The sequence below is a fragment of the Pongo pygmaeus genome, chromosome 4 (genome assembly GCF_028885625.2).
Source record: "Pongo pygmaeus isolate AG05252 chromosome 4, NHGRI_mPonPyg2-v2.0_pri, whole genome shotgun sequence".
In the NCBI taxonomy this organism is placed as follows: domain Eukaryota; kingdom Metazoa; phylum Chordata; class Mammalia; order Primates; family Hominidae; genus Pongo; species Pongo pygmaeus.
The window spans coordinates 173,805,202-173,830,641 of record NC_072377.2 but is presented as its reverse complement, the minus strand read 5'-3'; the positions used below and the strand labels follow the sequence as shown (position 1 = coordinate 173,830,641).

The window sequence follows — 25,440 nt, the reverse complement described above, 5'->3', positions numbered from 1 at the left end:
AGCTTTCAAACTCAAAGGGGAGAACTGTGTGGGACCCATCGTACTCGCTGTACCTTGGGCCCAGGAGCCTGTGAAAGTGTGTGCAACCCACTGGGAAATGCAAAAAGGAAATTACATCCAGATTAATTATTTTTGAAACAAAATCATAAAAGTCTTTTTCAAAATTGTTAGCAGAAAAAATTACATTTTATGTGGGTTATAGGTTCATTTAATCTATCTGATATGATGGGATCTGGAGCCCCCTGCGGCGGCCAAGACCCCAGTGGCCCAGGCCTATGGGAGGCTTTTGCCCACGCAGTGGCAGGAAGGCCCTGCTGGCATCCAGCAGGAGGTAGCTGCACTTGGCCAGTGTTTGGCAATGTTGACCTTACACTAAGTGGAGCGTGGTCAAGAGCCCTTCAGCTCTCTCTATTCCAGGCATGGAGGGGGCTTGAGCCTCTCCACAGGGCTGACACTCAGTAATAACTGGCTTGACACAGACTACTTGAAAGTCTTTATATACTGCTAGCTGATTAGCTTGTCCAGGATTTAGGCGTTTAAAATGTGCATCCGAAGTGCAAGTACATGACAAGCTGATGTGATGAAAACTTACCCACTACCAACTTCTAATGACCTAGGGTTGTAGGGAACGTGGAAATGGGAAACCCCTGATAGAGAGACCTTGGGGAAGAACCTGGAATATCCGTAGTTTGCCTTAGAAGCCCCTGGATATCCTTAGTTTGCCTCCTTGGTAGTGGAAAGGAAGTTCAAGTCACTTAACCCGATGGGATTCCCCTCAGAAGTGAAACACACAGATCCCTCCAGGGTTTCTTATCTACTCAGGGGCAAGAAATTCATCCAGAACCACAGCTACCAGAGGGGGAAGCCAAAGCATCTTGGAACTGGTTAGAAAATATTTTCAGCCGTACCTGAATCAGTCAGAATAGCAAATACACCAGACAGAATTGAACATGGGAAGGAAAGCAAGGGCACTGTGGAGAGATGGCTATGGATTGCAAGAGTCTGGTACAGACAACATCTTATTTAAGTGGGAGCGTGGAAAGAAGGTACATCCTCCAAGAATTTCCCTTCTGTCTGCAGCCTGCTCACTCCAGCTAGTGCACACAAAGTGGTATTGGTTTTAAGCCCACAAGCATTACATGCAGTGGGTTTATTAAAGGACCCTTAGTGGGGGAATGAAGAACAACTCAGGGAAAGGCAACAGCGTCTCTCAGCTGCATGACACTGGAGATGAGGGCATTGAGATTGAGAAGCGTGTCTCAAGCAACCTGTAACTCATGCTGGCTAAAGTGCTGAAATTTACAAATAAATAGCCCTTTTGTAAGTTTGACTCCAATCAGGATGTCGCTGTAATAATGTCACTCCCCTTCTCCTATGTGCTGAGGCTTGTTTGAGTGAAAAGAAAAGAGGGTGAACTTGCTATTAAGAAATGGGCATTGCTCAGAACCCTGGAGGCATCCTTTGGATGTGACCTGGCAATGAAAGAGTTGGGGCTCCCATGTTTTTGGTAGTGTGGAGGGAATTGCTTCCCTGGGCTCCTAGGGATTTTCACACTGGAGAAACGGGCAACAGGGGTTTTGGCCACTCTATCTGGCCAGTGGCAGCCTCCACACTTCACTCTGTGACCACGCCTTCCCTCTGTCCCGCCCTCTCCCAGGCGCCTCCACTCCAACCACCTGTACTGCGACTGCCACCTGGCCTGGCTCTCGGATTGGCTGCGACAGCGACGGACAGTTGGCCAGTTCACACTCTGCATGGCTCCTGTGCATTTGAGGGGCTTCAACGTGGCGGATGTGCAGAAGAAGGAGTATGTGTGCCCAGGTGAGGATGTCTTACCTGCTCTCCCCTCCTGTGCTATGACCCACCCACCTATGAGCTCCCACAACATCACCCTGACCTTGAACACATACCCTAGCCCAGAGCTTGGTGTAGAAGGAACCCCATAGGTCGTCCTCAGTACTCGGTAGTCACTTAAAGAACTGTGATGTGCCTCAAAGGGTTTTAAAAAAGAAACTCTTGTCGTCTGGTAAAGGGAAATGCTAAAAGAATTCATGAACTACTTTTTCAGCCCCCTAGTCCATTGATACTAGAAACTGAACATTTGTTGAGCCACACATAAAATGGAAACGGGTATAACAGAGGTGTCCTAGCATGTGCTAAACATGTTCCTGTTGTCCCATTGCTCATAGAAATTGGAAGACAAGATAATGTAGGCTCTGGAGTCAGCTGCTTGGCTGGAAATCTCAGCTCTGTCCCTTAGTGGTGTGTGACTTTGGCAAGTTACTGCTCATTCGCAATATGGAAATAATAATAGTTCATAACTCAAAGAACGGGTGGGAGGATTAAGTGAAATAATGCATATAAAGCACTTAGCATAATACACAGCCCTTGGTAAAAGCTAAATCAGTGGAGCTTAATTATTATAGTTTAGTGGGCTCACAAAATGTGCTGAGCAAACATAAGAGTTTGATCTGTGGGTAATCGAAATGTAACAGAAGCACAGATTGCCTATGTGGCACAGAAAACAGAATGATGCAGACACATAACTGAAGGCAGCTCAGATCTCTGGGGATGGGAGGTGGCTGAGTAACCCAGGAAAATCTTCCCAGGGGACGTAGCTTTAAAACAGAGTCCTGGCTGGGCGCAGTGGCTCATGCCTATAATCCCAGCACTTTGGGAGGCCAAAGCGGGTGGATCACCTGAGGTCAGGAGTTCAAGATCAGCTTGACCAACATGGTGAAACCCCGTCTCTACTAAAAATACAAAAATTAGCTGGACGTGGTGGCGGGCACCTGTAATCTCTGCTACTCAGGAGGCAGAGGCAGGAGAATCGCTTGAACCTGGGAGGTGGAGACTGCAGTGAGCCAAGATCGCACCACTGTACTCCATCCTGGGCCACGACAGTGAAACTGTCTCAAAAATTAAAAAAATAAATTGAAAAAAACAGGATCCCAAATTTTACTTGTTTGTTTTTACTTTGCATTGGCACCTTGCATTCTCACCAACTCTTTCTTTTTCTGTGGTAAATAAGTAGAGCTAATTCCTTGACTTCCTGAAAAAAAAAAAACAAACAAAAAAACAAACAGAAAGCATTGATTTGAGAAATTTCCCAAAGAGGTATTTTGATTTCCAGGAAGCCAGTCCTGGAATTGGGGCCCAGTGGCCTCTAAAGGCTGAGCCTGGGGAGTTAGCATGCAAGAGGGAACAAGGACCCCAGGGAGCTGTGGGCTCTGCATTTCTCTCACCTTTCTAACTGGTGCCCACCTTTAGTACTAAAGGGTTTACTGGGCCCAGCATGGGCTGCTGGCCTCCAGTACGGCCAGAAGTGCAAACTCTCTGGCCTCTTCTGCTCTTAGATCACGCTTGCGATATACAAGAATTTTCCTTGGATTCAACTTCATGTCATTCTCTGCCACTTCCTCCTGTCATGTTGTTATTTTACCATGTTATTTATTATCTGAAAATATTTTAACATGTCTCAAGCAGTACCTCAATAACTCCTATAGACACCCACTTAGAAATCACTTCCCATCAAACACATATAATAAAACCATTTATCACGCAGGCACCAAATTCAAATATAGTGACTATAATTACAGTAATTATTCGGCAAAGGGTACAATATCGGCATAAGTGAAAGAAATAATTATAGAGTACAGGAGTCATCCAAGAGGTAGTGAGAAAAACTAATTAGAATGATAAAACACATCATTACAGGTGAGTGCCGGGTTTAATGTAGTGTATGACCGCGCACGCCACTTCATCAGAGAGCACCTTCCTGTCAAAGGTGCGGCAAGACATTGCTCACCCAGCAGCAGTCAGGATCCAAAACCAGGGGAGAAAGGCTGACCCTCCAAAGTCCAGGAAATCTGAATGCCTCACTCTTTCTCCTTTGGAAAGGCTAGGTCCAGCAGACAGGTTCATAGTTACGTGGGAGCACCTTTACCAACTTTTGTTTATAGCAGTTAATCCCATTGCTTGTGATGGTCCCTGGAGCTTCTTAGTATGAAGCCAGGTGTCTTTTGAGAACATGAGAATTTAGTCCAAAGGCTCCAGACATGACTATGCTGTTAACCTCCACCCTCTCGCCTGTAGTATGAATTAAGGGCAGGGACATATTGAGACCCCTATGCATGAGGGATTCTTTAAGTGCCTTAGCAGGCTTCAATGGGTTACAAACTAGAATGCTGTGAGCGGTTACTCTCTGAAAAGGTCAAGGTCAGATATAAAGGTCTGGGGACCCCAGTGCAGTGAACATCCATGAAGATTGAACTCCCACCATCATGAGTCAGATGCATGTGGAACATGCTCTCCAAAAACTTCTGCTATTATGTGGGTGCAAAAATAATTGTGGTTTCTGCCATTACTTTCAATGGCAAAAACTGCAAATACTTTTGCACCTTTTGCACCAACCTAATGCGTTTTCAAAAATTGTTAAATACACTTTGTGAGACAATGACAAAACCTTGAGAGGAAGCAGTGTGGAGGAAGGTTCAGTCTGTGAGTGTGCAGTTAAAACATGAGTGGTCAGTCTTTGAGGCCCTAGGGAAGGAGGTTAAGGAGAAGAGCTATTTTCAAGGACTGACCACACTCCACATGCCACCACCAACAACCAGTCCTGCCCCAATGCCTGAGCCCCACAAGGCATCTGTAGGACACTGTTTTGTATGGACCTGTCTGTGGTGGGTTTTTTGTTTGTTTGTTTGTTTGTTTGAGACAGTTTCATTCTTGTTACCCAGGCTGGAGTGCGATGGCAGTATTTTGGCTCACTGCAACCTCTGCCTCACGAGTTCAAGCAATTCTCCTGCCTCAGCCTCCTGAGTAGCTGGATTGCAGGCACCTGCCACCATGCCCAGCTAATTTTTTGTATTTTTAGTAGCGATGGGGTTTCACCATGTTGGCCAGGCTGGTCTCAAACCCCTGACCTCAGGTGATCCACCCGCCTCGGCCTCCCAAAGTCCTGGGATTATAGGCGTGAGCCACTGCACCCAACCCTGTGGTGATTTTTAACTGCAAAAACCCCAAATGCCCCTCATTCAAGCTATTCACCTGTTAAACCACAGGAGGAGAAATTCAGTCAAGAACTGAAGACAAGAACTTCTCTTACAAAATAGAGGTCATCCACTCAGGAGGAAAAGAGGCATCGGGGTACCAATTAAGCCATCCCTGGGCATAGCTTCATCACCAGCAGTCCCCATCCAGGCAGCATAAGAAAAGCTCCCCGAGCCTTTAAATGGTATTGAAAATTTCACCAAACACACGGCTCCAGAGACAGGAAAGAGCTTTATCTCGCTCAGCCTGTGAGGGCTCTGCCTGCCCAAGTGCCTGATATCTCCCTTTGAATTAAATCCAGCTGTCTGGAGCCCAGCTTCTTCTCCTCAGAAGCCCTGGATAGGGGCTCCTTATCACTCCAGCTAACCCAGAAATTTGCTAGCAGTGCACTTTGGCAAAATTCATCTCCTCTGTCAACTGTACCTTTCCAGTTGAAAGCATTTATTTTCTTCCCCTGGGGAGACTATTAGGAATTTTTCACAAGGGTGGGGAAATAGATCTTTATTTTTTTGTTAACTTTTTTCCCTATGTTATACAACTTGACTACTTGGCTCCCTTCAGCCTCTGCTGAAAGGATTTCTGTGAACTTTTCTTGTTTCAAGAGGAAGGTTAGGGCCCTATGGCTAGAAGTGTCCGGTTGCTTGTGGCCTGAACCCGACCAGAGCTTTATCGAATTCATGATCATAGACCAGAGAAGAAGTTCATGTTACGTGAGTTGCAAGTTGTTGGGTTTTTTTTTTTTTTCATCCTTATCTAAAGGGTTTATTTGGGGGTTTAAATTTTAGGATTTACCTTCCACGTGTTAATTTTCTGGTACCTTAATCTGGAAGGGTTTCTACCAATCACAATTTGTAATTCAAGGTTATTAGTTGACCTCCTGAATCAGTCATCTCTTTGCTTTGAGTGTCTTTGAACCCATTGGTTTGTCCGTCTGTTTCACACTCACCTGCCCTTGGCCTTAAACATGAGATATCGTTTCCTACAGACGTTAGTCTTGTCTTCTAGTAATGAGGGGCCACGTCATACACTTTTTCAGGTGCCCTAAATGCCTAGAACAAAGCTCAAACCTAATAGCCTCTCAATAAGCACTTCATTTGTTATTAAAAATGAAATATGCTTATCTCTCTAGAAACAAGAAACTTTCCCTTTTCATCGTCTTTTTTTTAAATGTGGGACTAGTTACTAAGTACAAAGATAATTAAGGTAAGCCATGACCAGCCACCCATCTCCTTAGGAGGTTTTAATTAAAACACCATAATTGGACATTGCAGGAATGAGATTATTAGCTTTATTTAGCCATTCCCAAAATTATCATGCCTCTGGTATTTAAATCACGTTCATTTATATTCTCATCATAGTTGCTCGAGTCCCGTTGTCATCGCAGTCTGTTGTTGGCGTTTGAAAGGCCAGAGGCCAGTAAGGATGCTTAATTTGAATACTGGAATTAATTTATTTCCACATGCTCACAAGGCCATTGGAGCTTTTGACTCTGCACTTTTACCAAGTGAGGTTTTTTTGTTGTTGTTCAGACTTTCAAAATATTCTGTAAATTTTTTAATTTTGTTTTGAATTGACACACAATAATTGAACATACTGATGGTGTACAGTGTGATGTTTCAATATATGTATATATTACGTAAAAATCAAATCAGAGGATTTAGCATGTCTGTCACCTCATACATTTGTGGTGGGAACATTCAAAATGCTCTCTTCTAGTTATTTTGAAATATACAACACAATATTGTTAACTGTAGTCACCCTACTGGGCACTAGAGCACCACAACTCACTCCTCTCTAACCGTACCTTCGTACCTGTGGATCAGTCTCTCCCTATGTCCTCCTCCCGAATACCCTCTCCAGGCCCTGGTAAGCACCATTCTACTTTCTACTTCCATGAGATCAACTTTTTTAGATTCCACATATAACTTAGATCATGTGGTATTTTGTCTTCTGTGTCTGGCTTATTTCACCTAACATAACGTCCTCTGGTTTCATCCATGTTGCTACAAATGACAGGATATTTTATGGCTGGATAGTATTCCACTGTGTATATACAGCACATTGTCTTTATCCATTCATTCACTGATGGACACCGGTTGATCCCATATCTTGGTTACTGTGACTAATGCTGCAACGAACGTGGGAGTGCAGATACCTCACCAACACAATGATTTCATTTCCCTTGGATATGTACCCAGTAGTAGAATTGTTGAATATGGTACTTCTGTTTTGAATTTTATGAGGAACCTCTATACTGTTTTCCATTGTAGCTGTCCTAATTGACATTCTCACCAACAGTGTATAAGAGTTCCCCTTTCTCCACATTGGTGCCAGCATTTGTTATTTTTTGTCTTTTTGGTAATAACCATTCTAACTGGGATGGGGTGATAGCTTGTTGTGGATGAGGTTTTTTTAAAGATGGAAAGAAAGAAACACAGCTCTAACACAAGAGTGTTTGATCATCTCTAGTGTAGCTTACACAATCTGTGTCTCAGTCCCTGAGCCTGCTCTTCCTACCTCTTGAGATTCCAAGGCTCTGATGATTTTCAATTTCATGGCAATAAATAGAGGAATTTGGGATTCCTTTTGGCAGAGCAGACAGAAAGAAAAGCACAGGGCTAAACATTAAAACATTGTTGTTCACTAGCTTTATGATCTTGGACAGTTTGCTTTAACCCCGTATTCAGTTTCTTCATCTCATGCTAAGGGGGAAAAAAGAATGGAACCAAAATCATGGGTTTTATGAGGATCAAGTGAGATAATATATACAGAGCACGCAGTGCAGTGTCTGGCACATAGTACACATTGAATACATTTTAGTTGCTATTACGAGACTGATGGCTACTCTTAGTTTGGACCCCACTGTGTCCTTGGGCAAGTCCCCTCTTTCAGGGCCTCTCTTTCCTTGCCATCTCCATGGGCTCATCTAAGTCTGAAATTTGGTGGTCTTTTTCCCACTCATCTCAGCAGACAAGTTAGGGCCTTTTGCTTTCACCATGATAATCATCCCCATTTTACCAATTAGGAGAAGAACAATGTGGCTGGGCAGGAGCCAGGTCCCTGGTTATGGCTCAGTCTTTCTTCCCTCTGATAACTTCAGGGGGAGTTATACAAGCAGCAGAGATGGGATACTGGACACAATACCCATGCAAGCAGCCACAGGGACTTTCCCTGTGAGAGTTTGGGCTGGAGACGCATCCCTCCCCTCTCACTCACTTGAGTGTCCCCTGGACCGGAGGCAGCACCACTGATGATCAGTGAGGAGCTGGGAGGGGCTTCCACTCTCCCAGGCTCTGCTCTGTCCCCCTTGAAGTCATCAGGCCATGGTCCGGGGAGCCTTAAGGACATCCGAAGGTTAGGAATTGTAGTTTCTGCCCCGTTTGGCACAAAGACAGCTTTGGCTTCAGATGGAGAGCCCAGAGCCGAAGTGGTGACCAAGACCCCCCAGAGGGGAGACACGTACTTGAGCCACATCCTCAGCCCCCTTTTCTGGAGAAGAAATCCACCCCAGCAGAGCAGCATTTTAGTGCCAATGAAAGAGCTCCAAGAGCAGATAGCATGGACGCTTATTTAAAAATGAAGACATGAAGAACAAGTCCACGTGCTCCTAATCAAAACATCTTATAACAGGGGTTCTATAGCCTGGTGCATCACTGTGCTCTGAGTTAAGGCCACCTTCCTTGCCAGTAGATAGGCTTACTCAAGGACAGTGTGGGTCATGAGACCGCCATAAGAGCATGCTGTACAAGGGGAACACACATGTGCATGCAGACAGATGCTTTCATCAGAGATATAGAGAGTGATTCCTTCTATCCCAATATAAAATTGCTATTCCCTTTCCTCTCTTTTTCCCAACTTACAGTCATATAATTTGCTGGATAAAAAGGTAGGTGTTTCCTTACTTTGTCCTCCTTGGAAATCCACTGCCTCTACCTTCCCCAACATGTGTGGACAGTAAGGGCTGGAAGGGGTGGATTTGCTGACAGAACTCAGTAGAGTGCCTAGGACACCCTGGCTTGTGCAAGTGAAATAGGCTCAGAGGGGCCCCAGGTGACTTGGACAAGTGATTTTGCCAGCATGGAAAGCTGTGGTGGAAAGAAGAGAGCTGCAGACAGAGTCCCATCTCCCACGGCCACCCCACCTCCCCATTCTACAGCTCATCCTACCTACCAGAGCCCAGGCACTCAAAACTCAGGAAGCTTCCCTCAGGGCCCTTCCAGAAGGAACACTCACCTCTGTAGCTTTGTGACATTTAGCCCCTCCACATCTGCCAGGCTTCTGGGCTGGTGTCCTTCATGTACTCATTTTCTCATTTAGCCAAGGTACGCTTATGGGTCCGTGTTTTGTATGGAGCCCTGTTTTAGGCACTGAGAGTACACCAGTGATTAAGACCGAAAAAACCACTGCCATTATGGAATTTACATTCCAAACTCAGTCCAGACGGGGAGGAAAGTGGAGGGACTTCTGCCATCTAGCTCTCCGTGGCCCACAGGGAATGGGCTTGGTCCATTGGCACTGATCACAGGAAAATGTTTCTAGGGGAAACGAACCCATCTTTCAACTACATTGTAAGCCAGAAGTGTTTTGTTTAAACAGGAAGGTAACGTCCTCACCATGTGTGAATGCCTGGCTGGTGAGCTGCCCGCCCAGCAGCTCAGAGGCTATAATTACCATTGTTTCTCTCTGCGTAATTAAAGGTGTTGTTAGTGACCTGGTTAAGGAATCTTTTTCAAAGACTTTTTTTTTTTTTTTTTTTTTTGCCTTGACAGCATCCCTTGAAATGTAGCACACACTACCAAATAGAATGGGAGTCACCCTGCGGAAGACCCAGCCACTTCCCAGAGGGACTCAAGGCTGTGCCCTGGGTCTGGTTTAGAATAGAATTAATTTCAGCCTGGAAGTCAGAAAGGGGTACTTTCGGAAGAATTCCATGTTAGAACTTCCACCGCCATTATAAGCCCTTGAATATGGTATCTTTCTTTCCCCTTTTCCAACACACCCCGTTCAAGTAATATTTCACAGATCAAAAGAGGGAGGGCCATCCAGTCCCTCCACCTGAACAGATGGAAAATGCAAGAGTTCAGACTCCCATTCCTGACATTTCCAAATAGGAAGGTGTCCCAAGTGTGGGGCTTCTCCCTGGCTTTGTCAGGTGTGCTCTCCTCTTGATGTGGAAGGCCAGGCTCGGCAGTTTTCTTTAGGGAACGCCATCTGTACTTCAAACACCCTGACATCTGAGGCCAACTGCTCCCAACCTCCCTTCGATGTGGGTGATGGGATGGGGGCCTTTCACACTGTAGAATTCCCTTTGCTGTCTGCAAAGAGAGTTGGAGCAGGGGAGGTAAAGATGTTAGGTATTTTCACTGCTTCCCAGAAAGAACTTCAGTAATCATGCAATCCAAACTCCTTATTCACGAACGTGGTACCAAAAAAAGCTCAGAGAGAGGTACTGTGACTTGCCAAAGGTCTTACAAACAATTTGCAGCAGAGAAGGCCCAATAATAACAACGAACGTTACCAAGCTCTTACCCGGTGCCGTGTATTCTAATAAAGACGTCTCAGGCATTACCTACCTTTGCCTTCACAACAAAACCATGCTATGAAATAAGTGTTGTTATTTTCCCCATTTTACAGATGGGAAAACTGAGGCACAGGGAAATAAGGATGAAGTGATAGAACCAGGAATCAGATAGAGGCAGTGGGACCCAGAGCCCACACTCTCAGCCACAACACTCTCCCATTCCTGAGCTGAGGCGCTTACAGGTTGGCTCTCTGTGGTTGCCACTTTCTCAGAAGTGTAAAGGCTTTCCCAATTTGGAACAAGGCCAGTATCACCACTCTCTCTAGGAGAATGTTCCAGCTGGGAATTTAGTGTAAGTCATCATCTTTCTGGCATTTTCCATGGTCTCCATTAGATCCACTTGTGTAGCACTGGCAACTTTGAGGTCCATGTACCCTGGACAAGAATATTTTCTCAAACATCCCCACTATGAGGCCATTTATTCAGTTTTTGTTTTGTGTATATGTAAGTGAGGTCGAGGGAAATAAGAATCTTTGGTCATTGGGCTGGCACTTTCTGGGAAGGTGAACATTCCAAATTAAGCTGTAGATGTCAACTGGAGCCCCTGCAGGAGGATCCACCCTTGGGGCCATGAGGACTATTGAACGTGGAGAGTGCACTACCCTCTGTTTGAAGCCTCAGCGTCCAAACGGGACACCAGGCTCGGCTGGTCGTCTGGCTCAACCCCTATAGCTAGACCCACTCTGGCTTCCTAGACTCAGTTTCTCCAGTGAACAGGGGCCAAACCAAAAATCACTTTTTCCCTGCAGACTTTTTTCATGTTCTGTGTTTAATCTACAGTTAAGAGCCCCCAGCCAGAGGCCCCATGTCCAAGCAGTGAGGCAATCTGCAGACCTCATCTAAGTTTGGTCTCAGTCATGGCTCTTTTCCCTGAGAGGACAATCTGGAAAGACATTGAAATAACCCCCGTTGGCTGGATCCAGCAGCAGTAGGATGAGGTCCTGGGAGGCATGTTGGGTTGGGCTTCTGTTTTGGACCAAAAAATCCACGTTTGGAAAGCTAACCGTATGATTAAGAGTCTTACCTCACTTTGAGGGAATAATCATAGCATGCAAATGTTTACAATGTCCTTATAACATTTGCATTTACTTCTTGTATTCAGGATTTAATGTGACCACCAGAGAAAGTGATTTAGATTCCTGGAGACTCTTTGAATCTTGAGTTGGGTTGGTAATGGATATGTCTATCTACATTTGGCTTTCTAAATGAGCTCCTTAGGTACTATTTGCTTGGCTTTCCTGTCACTTTGCTTGAAATTCACACTGATTCTCACCTCAAACAAAATTAACTGCTGGCTTCAAAATCTGTAGTAACTTATTCACCTTTTTTTCAGGTGAGATAGCTTTTATTTGCATGTTCCCTGGACATAGAAGCCATTTGGAAATGCCTTGGGTGTAGCTGCTGGTGGGGGTATTAACACTTTGACAACATCAATGCCGCAAATGGGGACATTCTGCCACTTGGTTTTGATAGCCCCGTGGCTTGCAGCCACTAGAGAAAGGTCTAAAAGCTATGTTTACACTCAGCATCCAATACCAGCTAAAACCCCAGGATGCATCCTGGGAAAGTGGTCCCATGATATGCTCTTTGGATTCTAGCAGCATATTTTCATGTGTGACCAACTCTGAGGGCCCCTCTTTCTCTGAGAGATGGAGATGACAGGATAACAGAGCAGGCGGAGCAACTCAAACAGTGAGGTCAAGGTCAGACTCTCTCCTCTTTGCTGAATATTTAGCCTGTGGCACCTGTGTCTCCCAGGTGAAGGGAGATGTCAGCTGGTGATCATTTCTCAGATGGCTGTCAGGTCATGCTTTGCCCTTAGGATGCTGGTTAAGGACACAGAAGCCCAGGCAGCTCCTGACACTGACATAAGTTGACCGTTGTGTCTTGGCTCCACAGCCCCCCACTCGGAGCCCCCATCCTGCAATGCCAACTCCATCTCCTGCCCTTCGCCCTGCACGTGCAGCAATAACATCGTGGACTGTCGAGGAAAGGGCTTGATGGAGATTCCTGCCAACTTGCCGGAGGGCATCGTCGAAATGTAAGTGCACCTGTCTGACACCCCCCGCAACTGTCCCTGGCAAATTCAGCTCCCTGTCCCAGCCGATCACCCACTAGGCCATCAGCATGTGGGGCTGTTGGAGCTGACCATCAAAAACACTCAGGAATCTCTTTGCTGTCCTTCCACACTTTCCCAGCTATGATAGCTCGGTGGTCAATAACATAGACTCGAGATGAGAATCAGCAAGCTATAGTCTAGGGCCAGGGGTTCCCACCGCCTATTTTTGTAAATGTTTTTGAATACCTCCACATCCATTTATATGTGTCCTGCCTGTGGCTGGTCTCGTATGGCGGTATTGAGCAGCTGTCACAGAAGACTGCATGGCCCACAAGGCCTAAAAAGTATGTTCTCTCTGGCCCATCCCAATGAGTTTGCAAACCCCCCTTAGAGTCACACTGTATTTGTATCCTGGCCATACCGTTTACTAGCTGTGTGACTTCAGGTAAAATAATGTCTCTTTCATCCTTTGTTTTCTCACCTATATTAATGTGGTAATTATAGTATGACACCTCAGTGGGTCATTATGAAAACTAAATGTAATACTACATGTGGAGCCCTTCATACAGTCCTCAGCACATGGGCAGGTACTCTGTAAAATAGTGGTGGAAGTGGTGGGACGTAAACAAATGATTCACTCATTTCTTAGCTACCATTATCTGAGAGGCGGACTGAGCTCTTAATTATCTCAGATCTGATTTTTGTCCTCTAGATTAGATCTTTTTTAGGTAACGACACAAGATTGTTTTTGTCTCTGTGTATACATGAATGTCAAAAATTCCAGTAAAATGTGTTTGTCCATATAGTTCGGTCTAGTCCAGTCTCTCCTCATACATTAGAAAATGGCCAGTATCTCATTTTAAAATGAGTAGAGGGCCAGTCAACATTGACCTCAAGATTACTCTTTAAATAGCGACAGTTGTTTTCATTTTTTTGCCTTCACCTTTAGTTGGCTGGACTAAAAAGATCATTATATGGAGCCCTTCTACTGAGAACATCATTAGGTAAAATCCCTCCAAATAAAAGATACATATTCCCCTTGCCTTTCTGCTTTGTCATAATCTCCCCCCTTTCTTCTTTCCTCCTCTTCCTCCTCCTCCTCTTCCCCTTCCCTGTGTGTGCCCTTCTGTTCCCAATGCATTCCAATTGATGGCCATTGACTCTTTCATTCATTCTTGTATTCATTCAGTAAACATCTGTTGTGATGATTATTTTCATCACAACAATAGATAATGACTATTTTCCTGTCATTGTTCTGTGCTTGGAAAGACGGAAACAAACAAAACAGACACATTTCTGCTTGTATGACACTTGCATTCTAGTGGGGGAGGGGATAAACAAACAACAAAGTAAAGTAAGTTAGATAACATGTCAGAAGGTAGATTCTATGGAGAAAAATAAAACAAGAAAAGGACATGAAATAAGCGAGAGAACCAAATGGCTATCTGGAGGAAGAGTATTATAGGTTGAGGGAATTGCATGTGCAAAGGCCCTGAGGCTGGAGTGGGCCTAATGCTCCAGAAGGCCAGTGTGGCTGGAGTAGAGTAGACAAAAGGGGTGGTAACAGGGGATGAGATCAGAGAGGTAAGGAGGGGCCACATCCTGGGACGTTTTAAAGACTTTGACTTTACCTTGATTGAAACGGGAAGAAGCATGACTTACCACAGTTGAGTGGAGACTTCGCTTCTTCTTTCTTCACCTACTTGGCCAGCTTTTCTTTGATGCCTTTACAGTCCCATTTTCCAGCCATAGTAGACACAACCCGTGCCTCCACACCCTCTAGCAGGCAGGAGCTGGTCAGTAAAGAGTCCTTTCTGCCTGCCCTCTCCACCTTCTGCTGCCCTCCACCTTCCTTTCCACAAATAGTGACAATTCGTTCCCTTAGGGTTTTAATGCACCTCTCCTTCAGTCCCTGTGGTCCGGTGCTCTAGCTTTAGAGAACTCTCCCACTATGGAATCTACTTAGTCCTCACCTACCTCTCCTGCTCCTCCTATGGCCTTCCAACATACTATCTAATTTACTTCAAATATCTCCCTCCTTCCATCATTCCTCCTCTTTCCTATCCTTGCCCTCTTTCCTTTTTGCACTGTTTCTCTTTATCTTTTTTTTTTTTTTTTTTTTTTTTTTTGAGATAGAGTTTTACTCTTCTTGCCCAGGCTGGAGTACAATGGCACAATCTTGGCTCACTGCAACCTGCGCCTCCTGGGTTCAAGTGATTCTCCTGCCTCAGCCTCCCAAAGTAGCTGGGATTAAAGGTGCCTGCCACCACACCCAGCAAATTTGTTTGTACTTTTAGTAGAGATGGGGTTTTATCATGTTGGCCAGGCTGGTCTTGAACTCCTGACCTCAAGTGATCCACCCGCCTTGGCCTCCTAAAGTTCTGGGATTACAGGTGTGAGCCACTGTGCCCAGCCTCCCCTTCATCATTTTCTCCCTCCCTTGATGCATTTCTCCCCTTCTCTCCCTTGCCCTACCCATCCAACATCCTTGCCCTTCCCTCAACATCCATGCCACAGTGGGCCTCTGGCCCTCCCACAGTGGATGTTCAAGACAGAATTCCTGCCAGCCCTCATCTCATTTCAGATTCCTATGGATCGTTCCTTTCCTTCCCTGCCCTACCTTATTCTTTTCTCCTTCCATCTACCAGGTTTTTTTCTCTTTGGCCGCCACCACAGACCGTCCCTTGGCTAGGTTCCCAAACTGCAGTCTGATGAAAGAGTCCAGTCCAGGTAGCCAGGCTGTAGCCAGTAAGCCCACCCCAGCCCTGATTGAGGGGCTCTGGGCCTGCCACCCCCCTTCCACTTCACATCTCTATACTCTCAGTTTGGACCTTGTGGATACACAGCTCAGCTCTCCAGGAGAGAGAAATTGCAGATAACAACATCAGAGGTGGGCTCTGTGCAGGCCAGACCATACCTGGAAGGATGGACTCACACCTGGATGTGTTGAATTTTAAAAGCAACATTGACAAGCTAGAACAGTAATTGCCAAAAGCCTGTCTATTATGACTGAGTTTTTCTCTGATATCAGGTAAAGTGAGAAAAACAAGAACAACGTGATATTTTTCTATTGAGCAAAAATTTGAGTTTAAAGGAGCATCCTTTAAGTTTTTGAACTTCCTTATTTTGTTATCATTGTTTTTAAAAATGTCTCTTATTTTATAAAATGATAGCCACTGAAGACAGAGTAGTCCCTGTGTGTTATCTATGTGTAATTATTGTATAATTATACTTTATGTGTATCGTATAGTAGACACACACAGATTGCCATAATTGGCAAAATAAAAGGTCTTTTCACCACCTAGTCTTTGAAATCCAAAAGTCTGAGAATGACCATCCTAGCTAGAGTGTTTCCAGAAATAAGCAGAGACAAACAACCAAGAGGTTAAGAGTATAGACTGTGGATCCCAGCAGACATACATTCCAGCTTTGGCTCTGCCTTGTAGCCATGGGCAGATAACTTTTCCGAGCCTTGGTTTCCTCAGTTGCAAAACGCAGAGGCTAATGGCACCTCCTTACTGGTTCTTATGAAAGTTAGGTGAACGAATATAGTAAAATGCTTAGCACTGTGTCTGGCCCACAGGATATACTATATTAGCAATGCTTGTTGTTAGTTCATACTGGCAACTACTACAACTATCACCACGACCTTTATTAGGATGATGACAGTGGTTAGAAACCACATCCTAGGAGCTGGAGCTACCTACACAAAAGATCCCTCCATAAACATAGGTCAGTTCTTTGAAGGGTTATGGTTGAGAGAATAGGTTCTGGAACTAGGCTAGCCACTTGCATTATGACTTGAACCTGGGAGTAGCTCATCTTCATGCAAATGTATTCATATATGTAAATAAGACTGCCCCTATGTATCGGGCACCCACGGTCTACCAGATGGATTGCCCAGGACTTTTCTTGCTGTGCTTGCCTCCTCCTCCTCTGTGATAAAATGAAACTGAAAAATTAAAGCAGAGGCAGCAAGTTTCTATGGCTGGATAGGGCAGTTCGAGAGATGACATGTAAGAGAGAACTTGAGAGCAGGTTGGAGGGGGGATCCTGCCTCTTCTATGTACCTGGGGACCTGTGTGATAGCCTAAAAGTCTTCTACCATGTGAGAGGTCAGCAGATGGGTGGGAAGATGAGAAAAAAGGGAGCAGAGAGTTGAAACAGCAGGATGTACCCCAGGATGAATAGGAGTTATCTGATTTATCATTCCAAAGACATCCAAATGTGGCTTTTTTTTTCTTTTTCTTATTGAGAATTCCACCCCTTGTCCATGGCCACCCATATAATCCAGATTTGTACTTCCTCCTTAGGAATGCTTGGTACTGTGTTAAGCTCTCCACTCCCTCTTCTCAATCCTTAGCTACTAGTGATTCTCTTAAATTGCCTTAACCTTGGGAGGGGCTCTGCACTCCCCAACTTTAGGGGAAGGGAATGGGGTTGCCTATCTCTCATGCAAAACAGTCTTGCAGACTCTCTTCGATGTTTTCCAAAGCCAAAGCAGCTCAGAGGAGTGTGTGCTGGTGTCCCCAAATACCAGAGCCAATTCCTCTAAAAATAGTTTTCTTCCAGAGAGCCCACAGTGAGATGATGATTCACTGCAGATTTTCTTCGAAGCTGAGCTCCCACCGATGGCACCGTTCTCACTGCACCCTATCGGTTCTCTGAACCAGCTCTGGCTTCCAGCAGGTTTAGATTATGGGAAGCCCCAGAGACCCACATGTTCCTCTGCTCTGTGGTCTTCAGACGCCCTCATGAGTCTTCAAAAGCTCTGGAGGGACCATCTGTCCTTAGAGTCCCATCTTCTTCCACTTTTGCTCTGTATCTCCCCATGGTGGTATCCTGTGTCTCATATCTTCTGCTATGGAAGCTAAATGTCTTCCATGGAGAAAGGCTATGGACAGGCTTCTGTGTCCAGTCATAAGTGAGAGCATCTGGCAGGGGAAATAGCCCCAGTTTTCACCCTGCCTCCCCTTAACCACATTGTCTCTCTGAGATAGAGAGGCAGCCGCTTAACAATAGCAAATATTCCATTCTTACCAGCCACCAGGGGGTTTAAAAGGCACACAGAATTAAAAACACAACAAAACAAACCAGCAAACAGAACCAGAGAGCTGGAATGTTCTAGAAATCATAGATATCAGTGACTCTTGGATTTTCTGAGAGCACCAGGTTGCCATGTGAGGGACTGTCACATGGAAGGAGGGGTGATAGGGTGGGATGGGAGCAGGTGGTACGAAGGAGAAGCTGATCAGACAGAGTGGCTGGGAACAGAGCCTTGGGATCCATACTTGGGGGTTTGAATCCTTGTTCTGCCTCTTACTTTAAGCACATTCCTTAACATCTTCATGCCTCATTCAGTTCCCCACTTTGTATAAAGGGGGTCATCATACCTACCTAGAAATCTCCCATGAAGATTAAATAACATAACATGAAGAAAGTGAGCACACTGCACTGTTTGGAGGCTACTAAAAAGAATGTAAAAAACAAAAACATATGCACATGTATATGTGTGTGTCATCACGGAATGATTTAGTCTCAAGTTCCCATGCAATTCTTCATCCATTTTTTTCTAAGACAAAAAAATAATTTCCTCTGTGGCATCTGAGCACATGCATAGAATAAGAAAAGCAAATCTGGCTCTGTGCTGTGTCTGTACCTCTGCTTTCTGTAGGCAATACCAGGTGTCTACACACAGCACAGGTTGGGAATGGCTTTTCTCAGCTATGCCTACATTCCTCATCTTCTCTATGGATCAAACATATAAACTGGATGGGAGAGTCTAATACACTCTACCTTTCTTTCTTTCTTTTTTTTGAGACAGAATTTTGCTCTCATTGCCCAGGCTAGAGTGCAATGGTATGATCTCGGCTCACTGCAACCTCCGCTTCCCAGGTTCAAGTGATTCTCCGGTCTCAGCCTCCCAAGTAGCTGGGATTACAGACACCCACCACCACGCCCAGCTAATTTTTTGTATTTTTAGTAGAGATGGGGTTTCACCATGTTGGCCAGGCTGGTCTCAAACTCCTGACCTCAGGTGATCCAACCGCCTCAGCCTCCCAAAGTGCTGGGATTACAGGCGTGAGCCACCACACCCAGCCAACAGTCTACCTTTCTGAAGAGCCATGAGGACCAATGGTAAAGAAAGAGAGAGGCCAGAAAGGGACTGCCCCAGAAGGTGGGCACAGAGCATAACCTTGAAAGGAACCTTCCTTTTCAGCCTTCTTCCAGCATAGGGAAGCATCAGGAACTGAACCTTTGGGGTCTAAGTTGTCTGGTCCAACCAACTAGCCCAGGATGACTTAAAGGAAGAATAAACGTGGGGCTTCCTTCCTTCAGCGTGATCTGGACACCCTAACAAGAGTTCCCAAGTCAAGGAAGGCTGAGAGAGATGGGAAAGAGTTAAGAAACCACAAAAGTGGCTTCTGGGTGGGAGGCAGGATAGCCTAAGGGTTAAGAACACAGGGACTTCAACCAGCAACCTGGATTCAAATTCAGGCTCCACCATTCACTAGCTACCTGATCTTAGGAAAATTTACCTCTTTGTACCATTATTTCCTCATCTGTAAAATGAGTATATTAATAATACTACTTGGTTCGTAGTACTGTTGAAAAAAATAATTTGAGCCAGTGTGTGAGGAAGACAGTGTCTGACATATCAAAAGCCCTGAATAAATGGTAAATGTTCATCATATTATCAACACCACCACCAATGTTTCCACACACTCCGGGACCTTTTAACCAGGTGACTTGCAGACATGCCCCTATGCCGGCCGTGCCCCTGTCAGTCTCCCTGGCATCATGTTGACTTCTGTATTGCTAGAAATATATTGTGTTTAGTCACATGTTTGCAAATGACAGATCATTAAGGAAGCATCTGAGGAACTAGGGCAAATCAATACAGAGCACAAATGGCTGAAATCCCCATCAGATGTTCCCATTGTTTTTGCTGGTGTGGGAAGACACTCAGATGTTTGATTTGTATGTTTGTTTTTATGCTAGTTCTATTAAATCAGTTTGCAGCCTGAAGAATGTTTGCCAGACAAAGAAAGACACATGTGCCAGTTAAGAGAGACCTAAATCAGCTGTTGGCTTCAGACACATCCCTAAATGTGACAGTTTTTGCTGATGCGAATGCTTCTTTTTGTCCTTTCCATTGAGCTTTTCACACTAGGAGTCTGGACCTTTGCATCCTTGTTCTAGGTTGCAGGACTAGGCTAAGTGCAAAGACTTCCAGGGGTACCTGCTGCACAGAGACCGCATGTGAACACGCACACATGTGTGCACACTTTCCAACCTTGCTTGCATGACAAAGGTGCCATTTTCCCTGTGGATGAGCTGGAAAGGACTAAGAAAATGAAGGCCCTTTAGCTCCAAATGCCATTCAGCAAAGCCTGCTGATTGAGAGTTTGGGCTTTGAACTCAGATGAAGTTGGCTTTGAGACCCAGCTCAACCTCTCCCTGACTTTGTGAATTTGGGCAAGTGACTTAATCTCTCTGAGCCTCAATTTTCTCATGTTTAATGTAGAGGTGGTAATAACTAATAAGATCTGCCTCATAGAATGTAACTAGTAAGTTAGACAAACCATGTGAAACTCTCAGCCTGGTGCCTAACAACTAAGCACCTGATCCATCATAGCTCTTGGTGGTGGTGGTGGTGGTTATGGTTATCCCTCCCCTTTCCTTTACTTTACATTGAAGGTACACAAACTGTTCGCAACCACACTCCCACTGCAGACAAATTCCTGCTGCCTCCTGGGGCAGGGTTGACCCTCATCATGCAATGGCCTTGGCACTCCAGGAGGGGCTGGGTGTTCAGCCTGTGCCCAAAACAGCCTGAGAAGCTGAGTGACTGCAGACAAGAATGAAACCCAGGCCAGGCGTGGTGGCTCACACCTGTCATCTCAGCACTTTGGGATGCCGAGGCAGAAGGATTGCTTGAAGCCAGGAGTTTGAGATAAGCCTGGCCAACATAGTGAGACCCCTGTCTCTACAAAAATAAAAGTTAAAAATTAGCCAGGCATGGTAATACAGGCCTGTGGTCCTAGCTACTCAGGAAGCTGAGGTGGGAGGATCACTTGAGCCCAGGCGTTCAAGGCTGCAGTGAGTCGTGATCACACCACTGCACTCTAGCCTGGGTGACAGAGCAAGACTCTGTCTCTTAAAAAAAAAAAAAAAAGAAGAAAAGAAAACCAAAAGCCAGAGTGAGCAAGTGTGAGGGGTGCAGGATGCAGAGCAAGATCTCTGCCAGGCTTAACAGGTTAAGCCTGGAATTCTTTTTTCTTCGTTCAGAAGCCACACCTTTGTACTCCATTTGCATGTGTACTCCATTGTTTTATGTGTGTTCACATCTATATTTCATCTTCTCTGGGCTCCTGCAGCTTTTCCCTGAATACCTACTTCCACAGAGACTGCATGACGTCTCTTTGTGTGAGCCCTGGGGCCCTAATCCCTTAAACTGTTCTGTGACTTTGAGAAAGTCCCCTTCATTTCCTCCATTTTCACAAATATATAGAGGCAGCGTATCCAATGGATAGAAACAGAGATATCATTTCTGCCCATTCCTGGCCCTGTCACTTTGGACAAGCTATTTGATCCCTCTAGGTTTTCTTTTCCTCATCTGCAAAATGGGGCCAATATGGTTTACCTCACAAGTGGAAGGATTAAAAGAGATAATAGACATAGTCAACTAGAACCCATAAATGATGGCTCTTGATGTTTATTATGGTAGCAATAATATTTGGTTCTGTGATGCTCTTGGGCTGGTCTCTCTCATCAGATTCTCAGACTCCTTGGGGCCAGCGTCACATCATGTTCCTTGATTTATCTCTCCCTCAATTCTTGCACCCATCATTAAGATGGAGGGTAATTGATTAGGAACTGCATAGACAGCCCACAGACCTCACACCCAGTGCTGGCCTGACTTGCATAGGCTCATCGGCCTGCAGTTGGGAGCAGTGGATCCTCTTGCAAAAACTGAGGGGGTTGCCATTGTTACAGACAGTGGCTTTCCCTGAAGGCATCATCCAGCTGAAATCTCTTGCCACAGTGGCAGGTAATTGACGGGATTCCTGGAGAGCACGCACCACCTGACTGGCAGCCCCAGAGATCCATGGAGCTGCTGCCTTGGCTAAGAAATCTCTACTGAACTCTATGCTCAGCTGGAAAATGAGCATGTCCTTGGAACTTCTCAGGCAAGGCAGGCTGCCTCGAGTCTGCCGTCTCTGTGGGTGGCTGTATCCAGTAGCCCACAGTCCCTGAGACCCTGTGGCAAGCTTTTGTGGCTCTCTGTGAGCAGGCTAGCCAGGCCTGTGACTGTGCTCCCGGTAAAGTGCACTCCCCGCCCCCCTCCAGCAGGGTACAAAGGCATTGTTAATAGACCGTGGCAGTCTCATTTGTAGACTCTATCATCCGGCAGCCAAGAATGATATGTCCTGATACTCCCTCTCTCCTCTCACCCGCCTTTCCCCTTTCTCCCTGCTTTCCCCCTTCCTTTTGCCTGGAGAGTGATTTGTCTGTGTTATGGGTTGGCCTGACAAACCATTCCACATTAGCAGCTGAGATGTTGTTTGAAATGGGAAAATTGCTGGCAAACTGCTCCATTAGCGGTTCCAGTAACAAATACTCTGTTCCCCCAATGAAGATGAGATCGCAGAGGCACAAATTAATATGACTGTCTCCCCTACTCTACAGCGGGGATTACTCTTCAAGATGAATGGGTTCATCCCAGCCAGAAATGTGCATCCACTAGCTGTAGGCTTCAAGGAAGCCCGTTCCTCCCATCTATCCCTTTTGCTCCCACTACATCCCCTGCTACACACACTTTTGTGTGTGTCTTCCCAGCTGAGGGTTTGAGGAGCATCAAGGCTAAATGAGGAGGTGATGAAAAGATCTGCACCTTGGAGAGAAGGGAGATGGATGGGGATGAGATCCTGAGCCTGGGCCAGGGTGCCATTCATCACCCCTAATAGAGCGCCCCGCCTCCCCCACATGCCTGTTTCCCACCACACCTGTTCTTGGTGACAGGAAGTCATTTGAGAGTTGAAAGAATAAAGAATGGAAATGCTCACTCATTCCCCACGGCCCCTTCTCTTCCAAGGAAGTTCTGGGCCCTGGGCCTGCAGCATCTCTTGTTCCTTTCAAAGTAATAGGAGAGGAAGCATTTCGGGAAACTCCGTAAGAGGTTAAAGGCACAGATTCCAGCAGCAGCCCAGGGGAGTGGTCCAGTCTGGGCCCCCAGGCCTTGCAGGATGTCAGGGAGCCAGTTTGATGAATGTCAGGCTGGGAGCCTAAAGATGTTAAGGCTGTTCCTGCACTGTATTAAAACAGCCCATGGAAAAGCTCAGAAATGAAGTCAACCATTGACATTTCTGCCCCATTAGCAGTGTAGCTGACTGTTTAACTGAGTAGTGACATGGTTCCATGACAGATAAGCATTGCTGGCCCATGGTCCATCTCTTTTTACTCTTCCTTCTCTTTATCCCTTTGACTTATTCTATATTCTGCTTGGTTACTTCTACAGCTTTCTCTGAAGAAGACAGCTGCTGCCAAAGGCGGTTTATAATAAGCAAGAATCAAAAATCCTCAAGGAAAAGTCATCCTCTCCAGCTTTCTCCAAGGAGAGTTAGACCCTTGGACAGGTGCTCCATATACTAGGACCTGAGTTCTCTGGCTGCTACAGTGTTTTGTCTGGTCTCCCACAAACCAGACCGTGCACCTGTGATAAGAAAGACCTCCCTGTCCTTAAGGCCAGAGAACACAGTAGCCCTCAGTGACCACTTGTTGACAGGTGGATGGTTAATTCACTCTTCTCTGCTCTGTTTCCCAGACGCCTAGAACAGAACTCCATCAAAGCCATCCCTGCAGGAGCCTTCACCCAGTACAAGAAACTGAAGCGAATGTGAGTTTCCCCTGTGGAGAAATGAGCCCAAATGTTTTCAATTTCCGGGGTTGTTTGCAATGTGTAGTGGGCAACCTGTCCAGGTGACGGACCATGTCCATTCCTCCTGGGCAGTTCTGTTTCAGACCTGGAACACTGTCCTAAGCTTGGGAGGTAAGATATGGAAGCATTGCCTGAAGATTGTGAGGTGTGTGGGTTTGGACATGTAGCGCTAAGAGCCTCTCCAACTAAAGCAAAGTAAAATTATCTGTGTGGGAGGTAGAGACGAATTAGCCTGGAAAATCCATATCACCATTTATATTGTCCCCTTGGCTCCAGTGATGTGGACCTAAAATAGGAGTTTCAGCAGAGACGTGACAGTGGCCCCGCAGCTGTCTACACCACTGTCACCAACATCCCTACAACCACGCATACATTCATATAACAAATACCGAGTGAATGTCTGCTGCAAGCAAGGATCTATGGATAGAGCAGTGAACAGAAACCAAGTCTTCTCTCATGGAGCTTGCATTCGAGTGGGAGAACGCAGAAAATAAAGAAACGAATATCAGAAATCAGAGTATCAGTGATGGTGGGAGGGTGTCTTTCAGGTAGGCGTGCTTATGAAGGTCTCTGTGTGCAGGTGGCCTAAAGAAAGGAAGGGAGTGAGCCCCGAGCTCTCAGGAAAGACTGTCTCAGGCAGCAGGAAAAGCAAGTGAAAGGCCTTAGGGAGCATGTGTCGATAGTTTGTGGAAAAGCAAGGAGTGGAACAAGCGAGGGGTGAGGATGGGGCTTGTGTTGGAAAAGTTGGTACTAGATCACATGCGTCCTTTACCATGGTACAGACTTTCTGTTCTTCCTGCCTGAAATGAGAAGCCTTGGAGGGTATGGTCAACATGTGAGCACCCCCTACATCCCCATTAGCTCTGTAAGTCTCATCACTCCACCACTGCATTACATCAATGCCCGGTGACACCAACCCTGCTGTTCCTCCCTCACCATGGCAGCTTGGACTGCACCATTGCCTCACCGCCCTCATCCCCACCATGTGACAATGTCATCATTCTTCCCCATCCCATGACGACCTTGAGCACTGCTCTGTGAGTCACTCAGAGCTGGGGGCTCTGCAGGGAGGCCAGTAGGATTCAGAAACAGCCCAACCATTGCCATCACAGGTATTAAAATTCTGGACAGATACTTCTTCCCTTTTTCAGGCTAAGAAATCATTTAGTAGAGCCCAGTAACCAAGTTGCTGTTTTCGTTCCACTTACTCTTTTTGCATCCCCCCACACCTCACCCTCCCACAGAGGAAAGAGAGAGTCAGGCAGAAGTATGCATGGACTCGGTCCTGCTTCTTCCTTCTACACAAGGCTGATTCATTGCTTTCCCTTGAGTGGGAGGGCCCACATTAAAGAGGTTAAGTGTCTGCTGATTCCTTTTATGTTAAAAATAAATATCCCTGCGAAACAGTGGCATTGGTAGGCTTTACCCTCAGATCTCGGGAAGCCAACTTCCCATCTCCCTGGAAATCCAAACCAAACAAGCTTTTCTCCTGGTGCAATTCCAGAAGTGGAAACCAACATAATGAGGCAGCTCGAAGCACGTACTTCTTCCCTCCCCTTGGCAGCATTCCTGCTGGAGGAGCTGTATAAATATAGGCCTTAATATTTAAAACCTCGGGCCATTAATCTCCTGGTGTCCCTGCTTCCCCAGCCCGCTCTCCAAGCACCCCCCCCCAATTCATTTTTAAAGCTCAGCTTGATTATGCAGCCAGATAGTAATTTCAGTGAAAAATGACAAGTTCAGTCACTGCCCCAACCTATATCTCCTGCATGATTTAAGTTACTGCTCTAATTTTTTGTGAAGTCC

At 45.8% G+C, this 25,440-nt stretch overlaps 1 protein-coding gene across 1 annotated transcript in view; it reads left to right on the top strand.

The window, feature by feature from the left end:
* The window catches only part of SLIT3 (slit guidance ligand 3), a 636,449-nt gene that overhangs the window by 481,312 nt on the left and 129,697 nt on the right, over positions 1–25,440 (top strand). The window contains exons 8-10 of the mRNA XM_054486980.2: positions 1,658–1,821; positions 12,533–12,674; positions 23,521–23,592. Of these exons, the coding sequence (XP_054342955.1) occupies positions 1,658–1,821; positions 12,533–12,674; positions 23,521–23,592 (378 nt within the window). The remainder of the gene's footprint in view (positions 1–1,657; positions 1,822–12,532; positions 12,675–23,520; positions 23,593–25,440) is intronic.